Source organism: Geotrypetes seraphini, chromosome 15, assembly GCF_902459505.1.
Source record: "Geotrypetes seraphini chromosome 15, aGeoSer1.1, whole genome shotgun sequence".
NCBI lineage: Eukaryota > Metazoa > Chordata > Amphibia > Gymnophiona > Dermophiidae > Geotrypetes > Geotrypetes seraphini.
The window spans coordinates 9,259,562-9,276,087 of record NC_047098.1 but is presented as its reverse complement, the minus strand read 5'-3'; the positions used below and the strand labels follow the sequence as shown (position 1 = coordinate 9,276,087).

General features: G+C 38.7%; 1 protein-coding gene across 15 annotated transcripts in view; it reads left to right on the top strand.

The window, feature by feature from the left end:
- The window catches only part of VPS13D (vacuolar protein sorting 13 homolog D), a 301,308-nt gene that overhangs the window by 131,058 nt on the left and 153,724 nt on the right, over positions 1-16,526 (top strand). For all 15 annotated transcript variants that reach the window (XM_033922659.1, XM_033922651.1, XM_033922648.1 and 12 more), the window contains 7 exons: positions 1,477-1,524; positions 2,499-2,649; positions 6,486-6,696; positions 7,456-7,703; positions 11,848-12,039; positions 14,016-14,142; positions 16,154-16,296. In XM_033922659.1, the coding sequence (XP_033778550.1) occupies positions 1,477-1,524; positions 2,499-2,649; positions 6,486-6,696; positions 7,456-7,703; positions 11,848-12,039; positions 14,016-14,142; positions 16,154-16,296 (1,120 nt within the window). The remainder of the gene's footprint in view (positions 1-1,476; positions 1,525-2,498; positions 2,650-6,485; positions 6,697-7,455; positions 7,704-11,847; positions 12,040-14,015; positions 14,143-16,153; positions 16,297-16,526) is intronic.

Below are 16,526 nucleotides of genomic sequence, written 5' to 3'. Positions count from 1 at the left end.
ACTTCGTTGCAAGTAAGTTCTAGAAAGCATGTGCAAATGTCCATGGATGCTGGATACCTGGTGTGCCTCCAACTCAATTTTCAGAGGGAAATCTCATTGGGGTTTCACTTTCAAAATTACCTTGTCAGGGGCAGGACTCTACACAATGAGAATAGCTGTGGGCCAGTCAAGCTGGGGCAAGAAGCTTCATCTCCAGGCTATATAGTTTGTTAACTCAGGGGGAGTTTAAGTTACCATATATGGCAACCTAGGAAGAAGACCTTGGGGAGGAAATCTTGAATTCCAAATTGCTCAATATTATTCAGGGAGTAAATAGATTCTTTGTGTCAGGTAAATCAGTGGTCCCCAACCCTGTCCTGGAGGACCACCAGGCCAATCGGGTTTTCAGGCTAGCCCTAATGAATATGCATGAGAGAGATTTGCATAGAAAGGAAGTGACAGGCATGCAAATCTGCTCCATGCATATTCATTAGGGCTAGCCTGAAAACCCTTTTGGCTTGGTGGTCCTCCAGGACAGGGTTGGGGACCACTGAGGTAAATTAAAGAGGCAAATTTTTTTTATTTATAAAGTGTTTATTTATAAGTGTTGGAGGGGTTGCAGGAGCACAGGGTTACTTATACATATGTGGTGGTCCTGCCCATGGGTTCATCAGTATTATTCTAGTACTGAGATAGAAATGTTCCTGAGAAATAAAATGCAATTAGATCCACTTAGAAGTTTACTAGGCCTCAGTAGGGACACTTCTGACTCAGTTATTGGCAAACAACCCTCTGTTACCTGCTAGGGCACTTGAGTTTGCCAAACAGTAGAAGTCAACATCAGTTTCTTCCTTGGAACAATGGCAGAAGAGGCTTAGATATTGCATCTTAATGGTATCCCTTAGATACATCACAAAAGGAAAGCTACACATCAGGAACACTGGTCCTTACTGTGGGACTATCTGGGGAGTAGTTAATGGAAAGAAAGGGTGCTGGATTTTAGGAGTGAGGCAGCCCAATGTATTGCATTATGGAGGTCTCTTAGGGAGGGGGTGGGGGAGATGTCCCAGTTTAGTTTTGTTGGTTGTTTCCTGAGTAGGTTTCATGCAGCTAGTAACTTGTTCATAGATGTTCATTTCTATTCCGCTTTGAACGGCAAGGTAAAGGCGGAATAGAAATCACTAATGAAATGTAATGCAATGTTATTCCTTTGTGTCATTCTCTTGTTTTGATTTTTGCTTGACTGATTTAATAGAAAAGAAAATGATCTTGTCGGCTGCAGATACAATGTACCCTCAGGCTTGCAACCCCTATCAGCAGTCTCAGAACTGCTCTGTATATTACTACTACTTTTATAAAGCACTATATCAGCTGTAGTGCTCCTTGCGAGAAATATAAAATATTATGTAGTGTAAATTAGTGGCACCTGATATGTACAGGCAGGTCAGGGAAAACAGTGTGTATTGCCTCATGACAATTATAACTTTTCTTTCCTAGTTGGGGAGTCCCATCAGTAAAACCAATATAATTCACCCACAAGTCTATGTAAGTACTTTTTTTTTTTTTTTTTAACTTTGTTGAGAAAGATACAAGAATCTTTCCCATGTATAAGGTCAGGTCTTAGATTAGGGCCTGTTTCTTCTACACAGTGCTGTAAACTTCACTACTATTATTTGTATAGTGCTACTGGACAAGAGCACAATAACAGAAAGCACTATGATATGGTGCTATTTGGTACATCAATAAGAGTTAGGAGCCAAATATCTTCTAACAATAACAACCTATTACTCATTATGACAGGGGTTGGAATTGTCTGAATGATAGCTTTTGGTGGAACTCACTATGTCACATATTTAAAATGGAAAGGGTAATTGCCATGCAGCAAGGGAATTTTAAGAAATTTCAGGTTATTTGGAAGCCATTAACAAAATACTGCAATGAATGAATACCATTTTTCCCCTTAAAAATGCACATCCGAGATGGGGTGGGGGTATTTTGGTTTTCTTATGAGTGCAAATTGAATATAGGGGAAGGAGCGATATGGAATCTGAATTAAATGTTGATAGACAATTAAGTGATGTATTTAAGTATGAAATGATGTTATATGCTGTTACACTTATTGTAAGTTTTAAAAATCAATAAAGAATTTTTAAAAAAGAAAGCTTTGTATTGAGCCTTTTCAAAACAACAACTTTGCAGGGCTGTGATTTCTTGTATTGCATCAACTTAGGAGTTTTCCAGAGGTGCAGCAGGTTTTATTACCAGATGTGCCCGTTTATCAGATGTCTTTCAATTATGTGCTCTCAGAAAAAAACATTTGTAAGATCTTTGGATAATTCTGGTTCAATAAAATGATATACCCTGAAGAGAGTACCTTTGACCCTGGGTTAACAGCATATGTCATTCATTTCTCAAAGATCTTTGCCTACCCATGGTTTAAGAAGGCTTGAGAAGTCTAGCAACTGATTTCTTTCAATGAAATCAAAATGTTTTTTTGTTGCTTTCCTATGGCTGTATAGTTTTCTTCGCTGCCTCCGGTACGGGTGGTATTTGCTGTCTCTATGGAAGGTAGTGCTCGAAAAGTTATTACTGTCCGTTCTGCACTGATTGTGAAAAACAAGTTGGAGGCGCCAATGGAATTGCGACTGGACAGCCCATCGGCACCTGACAGTAAGTCTAGCACTGCCTTCCTGCTTGTCCTAGGAGAATCCTCTCTGTTTCAGTTTTCCATGTGTATAAAGAGGAAAAGGTTTGACTTCATGTGCATTTAGATTTCCCTAGGCTAGAAGAGGTCATCTGTGCCTGCGTTTACCTCCTCCTCACTGCCTTCAAATGTGACTTCAATGAAAGCTCTAGATATTTATCATTATTGATATTTATTTCTGAATTTTTTACTGTGTCTTTTTATTGAATCAGTCAAAAACATTGAGCCTTAGATTACATGTGACACAGATATTATGAGCCAAATATACAGAAGGCTATTGCAACAATGGAACTTAAATTTTTTTTTTAACATTTTAGGGACCTTCCCATAATATTAGGCATCATATGTTTTCTTGTAATTGCAATAAACATGCTTTATAAACTAAAAACGATAGTGTACTGTCATTTTCAACTTGTACAACACAGATAAGAGAAGCAATCTTCCATTATACTTGCATCCTCACCCCCCCCCCCATCACAACATTTCCTTTTAAAAATACTTAGAGGCTTCAAGGTGCTGAAACACAAACAAAGGTATATATCCATTAGCTGCTCCTTTCCCTTAACAGCTCACACCCAAGAAGACGCAGAATTCTTACCTCTAAATGACTATAATTACATCATACAATGCCAGTCATTTCATGCATAAGTAACCATTGCTAATAGCAGATCAGAGAGGTATCAAGCATAAATGAAATTAATACATCACTCCTTAATTTCCAACCCCATTCAGCTCCCCCCCACAAAGAAAACCCACCATCATTTAACACTGAAGGAGGGAGTCATAGAACTAGAAAGATTGTGAGGTTTGATCTTATCTCCAATATAATCTACAGTCTCCAGATCCAGAATGAAAGTACAGTGGTACCTCAGTTTACGAGTACACCGGTTTGCGAGTGTTTTGCAAGACAAGCAAAACATTTGCAAAATCGGTGCCTCAGAAACCGAGCATGGCTCAATTTACGAGCACCCCCCCCCCCCGCAATCCGGCACCCCTCCCCCCCCCCCCCCCGTCATGATCCAGCACCCCCCGACGCTTCTTACCCTCATCTGGGCACTGGCATCGGCATATCCTGTGCTTGGTGCCGGTGCCCAAAGATTGGCCTCCTCTTCTGCTAGGCCTTGAGCATGCTCAGATAGTAAGAAGCGGCGAGGGGGTGCCGGATCGTGGCGGGGGGGGGGGTGCCCAATCGCGTCGGGTTGGGGTGCCGGATCGTGACCGGGGAGTGCTCAATCGCATCGGGAGGGGTGCCCAATCGCGTCAGAAGGGGTGCCGGATCGTAGCGGGGGGTGCCCAATCGCGTCAGAAGGGGTGCCGGATCATGGTGGGGGGTGCCCAATCGCGTGGGGAGGTGCCGGATTGTGGTGAGGGGGTGCCGGATCACAGGGGGGGCCTTCGGGGGGAGCAGTGCCGGTTCTCGTGGGGGTAGGGGGCGCATCAAAGCGAGTTTCCATTATTTCCTATGGGGAAACTCGCTTTGATAAATGTGCATTTTGGATTACGAGCATGCTCCTGGAACGGATTATGCTCGTAATCCAAGGTACCACTGTATTTAACAATCTCCATTCTAAAGTCTCTCCTGTCCCACCAGAAATATACATACATATATACACATATATATATGAGAGTAAATAAAAAAAATATACTTCTCCCTTTGTATTTGCTGTGATAGGGGATTAACAGAACTGCAAATACTGAAAAAACGCAAATAACTTTTTTATATGTTATTTGCTGTTTTTTTTTTATTAAAAACCATCGTGAATATGGTGAAACCGTGAATAACATGGTGGGAGACCTGGCCTGTTTCTGAAGGAGAGGTGAACAAAGAGCTGGGAATCAGCAATTTTCTCTGTAAACGTTTGGAATCGGCGATTTCTCTATGCAAGCTGATGTAATTTGGGAAGAGGAGCCAGCAAGCTAAAAACCGTGAATAATCGAAACCGCGAATACGGAGGGAGAAGTGTAAAGGCAAAATACATTTAATGGCTTTAATAGAAGTAACTGAGCAATTGAACATACCACTTTTCCACATGGTTCCCATGCAAGACGACCCATTTGTTGTATTTTTCAACTAGCTTCTGCATTCATGCCAGGTGAGCACCACTTCCTTTACTTCATCATGCTTTGTCTTTTGCTCACCGGTTTGCAGTGATGCACCCAGGTCTCGTCACTGCTGACGATTCTCTCCAGAATACTTCGATCTTTTACCGTCTCAGGAACTTGAGTCACAACCTCCACACACTGTTGCTTGTGCAGATCAGTAAGCTGTTTGGAAGCCCATCGTGCGCAGACTTTCTTGTATCCCAAGTCATCATGCATTATGGCAAACGCAGATCCATAGCTGATATCCAAATTTGCAGCCAATTGAGACACTGTTATCCGTCGGTCTTCTCTAATTAAGGCATCTGCCCTGTCTATGTGCTCTTGTGGGTGCACATTGTTGATGGGAGACCAGAACAACCATCGGTTACACCTGTTCTTCCCACTTTAAACCTTTTTACCCACTCATAAACTTGTCATTGATTCATGGAGCTATGTCCATACTGAGTCAATATCCCTTGGTGAATTTCCACAGGTGTCACTCCCTCTGCACAAAGAAAACACACTACTGCACGATTCTCTTCAATGGTACATGTTTCTGACCTTGACTAAAGGCCGAGTGCTGCATTGTGTGTGAACAAACTATCTAACAGGCAATGTTCGAATACATATAATAATAATTTATTTCTTATATACCGCTATACCATAAGTTCAAAGTGGTTTACAGCAAAATACATACAGCATGAGATGTAAGGAGAAAACAAAGATACTTTCTGGGATACAAATTACAAATGGAAGAGAACCAAGTTGGTTTGAATCTAAAGGATGAATCTAGTCAAAGATTGAGGTACAAGGGAAAAACAATATGTTTCATATCACTAGCTCTGTTCTGGTTATCATGTAATTTAACAAATGCCTTTAATTTTTGATTCGCTCTCATTAGTGTGTGTGTGTATATGTGTATAATATATGTTTGTGTGTATAATACACTGTGTTTCTGTTTACAAGGAGAGTGCATAACTATGAGCTCAAGAAGCTAAAGACTGAATATAAGACTCCCACACTGATAGAAATAATGTTTTCTTTTTCACTGAAGCCCGTGCACTCTTACGCTTCATAAGCATCAAATTATTCAATATGCTACACCATTGCCAATGCGTGAGGGGATCCCTATTGACCCACGCTGTTCAAATGACCTCTTTGCGTACGATACCTGCCTTCCTGAGAAAGTGACATGCTCCCCCGTTCTGTAACACAAAAAGTTCCAATCTGTCCAATAAAAACCCCATCGCCGAAAATGGGATTCTAGTTTTTAACAATGATTCTAAATAAGTTATGATTTCCTGCCAATAAGAATTAATCCATGGGTAGGTCCAAAAGGAGTGAAAATATGAAATTTTCCTCCCTGCCGCACTTTTGGCAGAAAAGCAATGATATGCGCCCCCTCCCCCACCCCATTTTAAATAATTGAACTTGTGTCATATAAGCTTAATGAATTACCCAAAATTGACATTCCCAAAGTTCTTCACTTAATGCCAAAGTAGGTATCCAAGAAACCAATCTCTTAACATCTAATGACAATGTCTGGGGGTATTTATCTCTGAATTTATGTTGATTCTGAAAACAAAGTGAAGTATCGTTCCTTTTCCTTTTTACAGTAGTCTTTGGAAACTTTATTTAGCTTCAAGCCCATCCTTCAGCCTTTCTAGTCCTGTTTTAGACAAAAAGACATCTCGCATTTCTGTATCCTTTTGGTTCACAGAGCCGGTTGTGCTTCCAGCAGTGATGCCAGGGGATTCCTTTGCCATTCCTCTGCATCTTACATCCTGGCGACTACAGGCCAGGCCAAAAGGAATGGGAGTGTTTTTCTGCAAAACCCCCATCCATTGGACTAATGTGATGAAAACAGGAGAAATCTGTAGCAGTAAACGTGAGTGCCATTCCATGGATTCAGAGAACAGTCGATTTTTCAGGTAAACATTTTGTACCCTGTGTCGTACTCATCTGTATGTGTGATTTGCTCTGCTTCAACATGGTTTAAGGGTGGTATTTTTAGAGGGATCTGATTTGAAAATATTTTGTCTTGATGAGGGGGGAGGGGGCAGGGAGGTTGTGAACTTGCAGCTTTCTTATTTCTTTGAGCCAGCTTGGAACCAGGACAAGGTTGTGGTGCCATGTATTTCCTGCCAGTGAATTGTCCTGAAAATGAGGCAACTCATAATTGAATAAATTACAATCTTCCATTGTTCTATGTCTCTTTTCAACTTATTTTAGCCCAGTCAATGTAGTGTCATTTCTCAGCAAGGAGATATAGATAGGATTAATTTTTACGCGGTTAATCTGTCCAGTTAAATGCTGAATATTTGCACTTAATTGAATAAGTGCCAACTCTACCACCCAGAATGCCCCCCATATAGTCAGTTTTCCGTTTGGTACTAACCGATTATTTTCTACGCCACTAACCAGTTAAGTATTGCTGAAAATAACTGGTTAGCCTTGGAATAAGCAATTTAACTGGCCAGGAGCCGGGAGGAATCGACTCATCTTGCTGTGTGAAAGTGCACAGTTTTCGCATTGAACCACTGGGCTGAACTATGTCCTCTTGTTACATGATGCAATGATTCCTTAGTTAATAGGTGGGAAAAACCTCAAAGGCAGAATGTACTGCTCTTTGGGGATTATCTGTACCGGTTATTCCACTGATTTTCACACCTATCTGTCTTCTTCTACAGGTTTTGTGTGGCTATGAAAAAAGAGAATTATCCATATTACATGCCTTCCAACATCTTTTCTGACAGCGCTAAGCAAATATTCAGACAGCCTGGGCATACCATTTACCTCCTGCCAACAGTTGTCGTCTGTAACTTGTTACCCTGTGAGCTCAATTTTTATGTCAAAGGCATGCCAATCAGTGGGACGCTAAAGCCTGGCAAAGAGGCAGCATTGCATACAGCAGATACATCTCAGAACCTAGAGCTGGGTAAGAGAGTGAACGGCCACTCATAATGGCCAGACAGCTTGATAACAGTTCTAATAAAAGCAGTTATAAATATAAATATTATGTAACATTTTAGATTCCATGATACGAAAAACATGTATTAAAATATTTATTATTAGTAGTTTTGTGTCAATGCAAGTTGCTTTGTACTTCAAGGGTCAATGCAACTGCTTTGACCGCCTTTATGCACAGGTAGTTTTAAATAGTTTTCTCAAGACCATAAAATGATAGATGATGCTGGAATCAAAATGGTCCTCTTTGTATTACTTATATGTACTGTCTGTCCATCTCTGGCTGCAATCTGCTTTAGAATTTTGAAAGGAAACTGTGAACACTGTATCATTGTTAAACATATCAAACCCCTTCACTTTTGAGTCTCACAATGCCACTTTTACACCTCTTCCTATCGCTGATATATCTAAAAAATATCTTGGCTCCCCGTTTTACTGCCTCAGCTATTTTTTCTTTCATTTGCATCTTTGCTTTCCTGACTACTCAACCAGCCTCTCTTAACTTTTCCAGATATTTTAACCTGTCTTCCCCTTTCTGTGATCTTTTGTAGTTTAAGATAGCTATCTTCTTTTTCCTTATCTTTTCAACTACTGCTTTTTTTTTTACTTTATTTTTATTATTTAAACAAAACCTTCACAAAAACACTCTGACCAGAAATACAGTGTCAATTCCAATTATAATTCTTAAAATTATAATTCCTCATGAAATCAATCTAAAAATATAGGCACTTCCTTAGACCTCTATAAAGTTGAAATGAAGAGGAGGTAGAAAATAAAGGGAGTTAACAAGAAACTTAAAATCTATGTGACTTTAACAGATGCCTTAGCTAACATTATTCATAAAATGCTATACCAAGAATACCAAAGCTTAAAATTAATTAAATATTTAATTTGTTAATATCTTTAATTCAATTCATATCCTAAAAACTAACACAGTTTATTTCATCTACATTTAAAATCTACAATGACATGTAATACAAAGTGCAAAATGCTACTAATAACAAAATCATAGGCTAGGAAAAGCTACAGGTAATATCAGCTTTTAAATACAGTCCATCAATCAATCTTCAAGGTTCTTAATGATGTTAAGTGTTGAAGCCATTGAGACCCAATGAAGCTCACTTAACTTGATGATGAGTCAATTAAAGTCCCAATATCTCCTTGAGTTGTAATCTGTAGACTTGACCAAGCCAGTTGTTCCTTATATTCATAATCCAATGAGAAATGCTAAATCAGTTCTGAGGTTCTCTCTTCTTAATCCTTATTCTTAATTCTTATTGTTTTCTTTCATGTATCTCTGGTAGATAGCTTTTTAAGATCTAAAGAGGACCTTATATGTGCCTTCCTTCCTGAACATCTCTCAAATTTAAATACATTTGCAATCTTACAGCACATTTCAAAAAGGGATTAAGACTGTACTATTTGATAAATTCATTTCTTAACTGCAGTTTTACTCATAACAAAAATTTTATGCTGTCTATACTCTAGGTAACATGTTGTACTTTTACTCTCAATATTTTGTACTTCGCTGATTTCTAGTTTCTCTTCTGTGTAAACCGCCTAGAAGTCGTTCGATTGTTGGCGGTATAGAAGAATAAAGTTATGTCATGTTATGTAACAAAAAGATAGCACCTATTCTCCTTGTTTCTTCTCTCATAGCAAGAAATTGCTTACACCTCTCCTGAGTAGATCTTGTCACATCAGGATAAATCCATACTCTCTGAGCACAAAAAGAGATTGTACCATATTTAAAGTACAATCTCATAATAGACGATAGATCTTGCTCAAACACTAAATTAACAATGAGAGTAATTCTTTCTTTGACTTCAGCCAAAGAGTCTTCCAGAACAGCAGTTATGTTTTACAAATCATTACTAATTTGTACTTGATCACTCATCTCTTTCCCTATACTTGGCAGGTCTCCTATTTCAGTCTTTTTATTCACTGGCATATGGTCTGAGGAAATTTTCAAATAAGACTCCCAGCGGAGACATACCCTGAATTTTAGGGCAATTTAGAATTCTAAACGTCTATTAAAGTTTTCAGTTTGTTCAATCTTCCATAGAATGGACTTCAGATCTTTTACCACTGCTGAAATTGATTCTTTGATGGAAACAGTTTCAGTTTGAATTCTTTCAGAACATTCCTGTCGAACCTTATCTAAATTCAGTGAAAAGGTATCCACCTTCTTAACCAGCATATCCACAGACTACTACTTTTGAGAATCTACTGTCTACTATTCAAAACTATAAACGGAGATAGCCCAACCTACCTGAACAACCGCCTCATCCAAACTACCTCAACCAGGCATAGAAAAACTCACACCCCCATTCACACACCCTGCAATCAAAGAAGTTAAATGGAAAAACTATATGATGGCCTCCTAGCCACTCAAGCAGCAAAACTAGACCATCAAATCTCCAATCTACTGATAACAACCCCAGACTACAAGACATTCAGAAAAAAAATAAAGACATACTCTTCAAGAAATCCCTGAAAAAGTCTTAACACCACGAGTACCTTCCTTCCTCCCATCTTCTTCCTAACCCCCCCCCCCCCGAATCAACCTGATCTACTCTTTACTCGCTCTAGAAATGAGCGATATTTTGTAACCCACTCTTTTGTAATCCGCCTTGAACCACAAGGTAATGGCGGACTAGAAATCTCTAATGTAATGTAATCAAAGCAGCCTTCTTTTCCTCTTACTTTTACTTACAAAATGGTTTGTTGCCCTTATAATAGCTTCTTTCCGTTTTGCCCACTGCTTCCTACTTCTTCCAGATGTTCTCAACTTGTTCCTGGACTATCCCCTTGCCAGTCAGTTTTTCAGAATATCCACAATGGATATACATGAAAGAAATTTGCATATAATGGAGGCAGTGTATTCAAATCAAGTTTATGCAAATTCATCTGGCATGTTATACCAAATCTATCTTTGCAGTCTCGAACACAGCTGCCCTGGAGTAGCATCTTTTTCTTTTCTGCTCTTTTTTTTGGGGGGGGAAGGGGAGTAAGTATGTCTACTGAGAACCGCCACTGAAGGTAAGCCACTGTTTTCTTCACAGACACACTTCCTGGTGATTCCAGAGCAGAGGATCAGTGGGATCAACCATTTTTGTTAAATACAGTGGTACCTTGGATTACGAGCATAATCCGTTCCAGGAGCTTGCTCGTAATCCAAAATGCTCATTTATCAAAGTGAGTTTCCCCATAGGAAATAATGGAAACTCGCTTTGATAGGTACAGAAAGGTAATTATAACAACTTTATAAAGATCTGGGGACCATTAGAGAATTATTGTAATGAAAGAACATCGTTTTCCTTTCTGATGGATACATGTATTTTATTGGGGGGAGGGAGGGGGGAAATTGGATGACTAATATTTTTATTTAATGATTGGATTTCTGTATGTATTATGAAAATTTTCATTGAAGAATTGTTGGGTGGGGGGGAAAGGGTTATAATTTCTACTTTAATGGATTATATGTATAAGAATATTTTTTTAGTAATGTAATGTTTTAATATTAATCACTTGTTTGTCAGTTTTAAAATGAATAAAGAATTAAAAAAACATATTATTTGGTACTGCAATGAGAACTCAGAGTCCGATTTCAGCAAATAATAACAAACTACTATTAATATTGACAGGGGTCGCCATGCAACAAATTACTCAAAATTGGAAGGATTATACCAAATTAAATTATACATTTTGGTGGAACTCTATCTGTCATATATACAAAATGGAAAAAGTGTTAGCGTTACAACAAGGGAATCTTCATAGTTTCAAGAAAATTTGGGAACCATTGACTAATTATTCTAATGATCAGATTTCTTAGCACATTGGTAGTAGGTATATAGGGAGGGGTTGGGATTTGTATATTTTTTGGAAATAGGAATTGGAAACAAGGGAGGGATTTATCACTTATGACATGATGTATTGATTGTAGTTACAAATGTCATGTAATAATTATAATATGTATAATTCAGTTGCTGTAAGAATGAAAAATTAATAAATAAAATTAAAAAAAAAAGAAGTTAAGAGAACAAGTATCTGTCATAATATCTGAAAAGCTAAGTTTCATTTTAGACCATATATTGTATTTTGCTTTCTCACAGGGATTTCACTGGAGAATTTTCCCCAATGTAAAGAGTTGCTAATTCCTCCTGGAACACAGAACTATATGGTGAGGATGCGTCTGTACGATGTGAATAAGCGGCAGCTGAACTTAATCATTCGGATTCTTTGTCGGGCAGAAGGAGCCTTGAAAATCTTTATTTCTGCACCCTACTGGTTAATTAACAAAACAGGTAAGTTTGGTTTATGGTAGTGTCTCGCAATCTTTGCCAAGCTGTGTTACCCTAAACATAATATCTGCGGCTTGAGGCATCCGGAAATGCACGGATGTCGTCCCAGTGATGTCACGGGCATGCTTGATGTCATCACGTCGACATCTACGTATATGCGATGGCACACCAGACGGGCCCTGAGCCACCAGTGGGAGGTGCTGGAAAGGAAGACGCGAGGAGAGGTGCTGGCACTGGCTGACTGCCTACAGGATGTTCCTCTCGTCAGTCGAGCAAAAAAGTGATTATGTGGAAAAGTGATGTACAGTGCTCCCCCGCGAATTCACGGTCCCGGTCATTCGTGGTATTTTCCAACCACGAATGACCGGGCAGGAGAGGGCAGCCAGAGCATCTGCGAGTGAAGGAAATTACTCACGGTATGCTCTGACCTCCTCTTCCTGTCTTCCTGCCTCGCCAATCAGGACTTTAGTACAAGAAGAGGCGGTCAGAGCATACTGCAAGTGATTTCCTTCACTCGCCGGCACTCCGGCTGGCCTCTCCTGTCTCCCCTGCTAAAAAGCGTATTTGCGGTTTTTCAACATTCATGGGGGTTCCTGGAACGGAACCTCCACAAATATCAGGGGAGTACTGTAATTTGTTTTAGAGAATATTTAATAGTGTTTAAAAAGATAAAAAGTGCAGAAAATCTTTGCAAATACCTCGTACTTTGAGTTGTGTTAAGTCTGAATGAACTATAAACTAAGACTAATATAGAAACTTGAATTCTGCTCAACAAGTTTTGTCAAACATTTCATAGGCTTATGTTGTTCCTCTCTTTCTGTCATACCTGAAGAGGTTAGGTTAAAATAAAGGGCCCTGTTTTTATAAAAGTATTTTGCCAGAGGCTCCGTATAGCAGAAGATTTGTTCTAATTTGATGTACAGTATTTATTCCACATTTTCTAAACCAAATTTACCCAATATGGGTTACAATAATAAATCAATGCATGGTTTTAACATAAAAATTAGTAGAAACCGGATTAAAAAAAAAAAAAAAAAAAAGCTCAAGCAATAAAACCAGGCAAAAACAAAATGAGCAAATAACTTATCATATAATAAAACTAACAAATAAGAAATATAACCTATGTTAGTAGAATGGGTACAAGTGGATCATTTTTTTTCTCCATCAAAAATTGCAAAGATGAGGGGACACTCGAAGAAGTTACAGGGGAAATACTTTTATATATGAGATAATTTTATTGAATTTTGAAATGAGATTCTGTAATATTAGTATGAGTTGAGATTTTTTTTTTTTTCTTTTTCTTTTATAAATCTTTATTGATATTTCAAACTTTATAATGTATACAATTTAAACATCAGAAAAAAACTATATGAAAATACATTATTATCATCAGAATTATTACATTCATCAAATTTTAATTCCCTTCTTATCCTCATTATAATCAGTAATCTTATATATTATACTATGAATAATATTAAACAAATAATCCACCCCCACCCTCCAACACCCCCTGGATGTGCAAAGGAATCTACTATAATTATAATGTAACAAAGTTAGTTAATGGATCCCATATCCCATTAAAGGATTTACTAATCCCTACTTTTAAAACCAATAGGAAATATTTTTTCACTCAGAAAATAGCTCTGGAATTCATTGCCAGAGGATGTGGTTTTAAGAAAGATTTGGATAATCTCCTGGAGGAAAAGTCCTTAATCTGTTATTGAGACAGATATGGGGGAAGCCACAGCTTGCCCTGAATCGGTAGCATGGAATGTGGCTACTATTTGGGTTTTAGCCAGGTACTAGCGACCTGGATTGGCCACCGTGAGAACAGGCTACTGGGCTAGATGAATTGTTGGTTTGACCCAGTAAGGCTATTCTTATGTTCTTATGTAAGCAGAAGTAAAATAGCATTTCCCCTGCCTGTCCCCCACCCTTCATCCTTCCAAATAAAAATCTACAATCTCCTTTTTCACCAGGGTTGCCCCTGATTTTCAGACAAGATAATGCAAAAGCCGATGCTGCTGGACAATTTGAAGAACATGAACTTGCTCGAAGCCTGAGCCCCTTGTTGTTTTGCTATGCTGACAAGGAGCAGCCCAACCTGTGAGTAAAAGGCAATAGCAGCTAGATGCTCATAAGGCCAGTACTGGGCAGACTTGCACGGTCTGTGTCTGTATATGGCCGTTTGGTGGAGGATGGGCAGGGGAGGGCTTCAATGGCTGGGAGGGTGTAGATGGGCTGGAGTAAGTCTTAACAGGTATTTCGGCAGTTGGAACCCAAGCACAGTACCGGGTAAAGCTTTGGATTCTTGCCCAGAAATAGCTAAGAAGAAAAAAATTTAAATTGAATCAGGTTGGGCAGACTAGATGGGCCATTCGGGTCTTTATCTGCCGTCATCTACTATGTTACTATATTACAAACACATCTTTCAGGTTGTGATGACCTTAGAGACCATTCGCATACCTCCTAAGGTGGTTCTAAACCAGTGGTTTCAAACTCAAACCCTTTGCAGGGCCGCATTTTGGGATCTGTAGGTACTTGGAGGGTCTCAGAAAAAAATAGTTAATGTCTTATTAAAGAAATGACAATTTTGCATGAGGTAAAACTCTTTATAGTTTATAAGTCTTTCCTTTTGGCTAAGTCTTAATAATAATATGGTCATTTATAGCTAAAGAAAAAACAAAAAAAACCACATGAAATAGGTCCTTTAGGTTTTTATGTGGATTTCCTTATTTTTATGTGGATGAACTTATTTCATGTGGATGATTCTATTGTACTTTGGAACTTTGACATTCTTAATAAAGTCCATTTAGGAACATTGTCACTCCACAGTGTTTTTTTGTTTTTTCTTCTCTGTGGATACTTTGGGGTCAACTCTCTTCGGTTTTGGCTTACCCCCTCTTCTGTTAAACTGCGCTATGAGCGTCGGGAGTAGCGCAGGCCATTCAGCACAGTTTAATAGAAGAGGGGGTTAGTCCCACCAGAACTGACGGCAGCAATTCAGAAGTGGCGCAGGCCCAAGCAGGAGTGCGAAAAGCACGCTCCTGCCGGACAATACACTTCTGGACCACCAAAGCTATAAGGCGCATTTTAAAAGGTACAACGGGCAGGGGGTCATTTTAAAAAGGCACGGGGGAAAATTATTCTAATGGGTAGACATCATTTTCCTTAGATAATATGTGTATAATTAGGGGGGTGGGGGGCTGTTTTGGAATTTTTATTAAATGCTTACTTTCATTATCTTCTTTTAGATATGTTTAATTGAATTAGTTGAAGTAGGGTGGGTGGGAATGGGCAAAAATTCAAGTATGTATGATATTAGAAAGATTTTCAAGTGTTTAAATTTGTTATAATGATATATTACTGTACACTTGTTACAAGATTTAAAATGAATAAAGAATTAAAAAAAAAAAAGCTCGGGTGGGTGGTAAAATTTGTGTCTTTGCTGCATAAGATGCACTGACATTTCAACCCACTTTTGGGTGGAAAAAAGTGCGTCTTATAAAGCGAAAAATATGGTAATTAAAAATTTGCATGTGGAACTGACACTACTCTACAATTTGTGCATGCAGCTTTGCACACCTGTCAAAAGAGTGTGCACGCAACATTATAGAATTAGGGGGAGTTTTCAGGAGGCTGTCTTTTTGTAGGCCCCTGCTGTCTATCTACAGTAAACAGCAGCCCATCTGCCTTCCCATCCTAGGCTCCTGTTATACAATTGTCTTTTGCGCATCCTTATTGTCACTATTGCCAGTTTTCATAATTACATCTAGTGTTTTTGGAATCATTTGGGATACGTTTTTCATCAAAGATAGAAAGGTAGATGAAGCATTTACCAGTGTAGGTTGGCTGGGGAAGAGTTGTTATTGGCTGAAAATTGAGTTCATTACTGGGAGGTACATAGCTTGAGACAATTTGCCAAAAAGGTACAAGAATATTTCAATGAATAAGTCTTCAATAAGTATGTCTTTTTACATTATGCATATGAACTTGTAATCCGCCTAGTTGATAGACAGACTAGAAATTTTTAAAATAAATAAGATATCTTTATAGTAAAAGTTTGAGGAGCCTTTCCTAAAGCGTGTTAGATGCTTTGGCTTTTCTTCCCCTGCAGTTGTACAATGCGCATTGGTAAGGGAATCCACCCTGATGGGATCCCAGGCTGGTGTCAGGCGTTCTCATTGGATGGAGGCAGTGGAGTCAGAGCCCTTAAAGTAATTCAACAAGGGCATCGTCCAGGCCTGATCTATAACATTGGTATGTTCACTGATTTTCTATTGTAAGCTGTTCTATTGCTTAAGTGAAAAATGGAAAAGTGGAAAGTAGTATATTAAATAAATAGTTCACAGCCACAGCTCTGTGACATAGTGACAATTGTAGAAATGATCTGTATTTGTCCTTGTTTATATTTTAGAGTTTTCATACAAAGCAAAAATTCTGTTACACCCCTTTCCGTATTCAGTATGCCAGGAGGGGCATTTTCGATA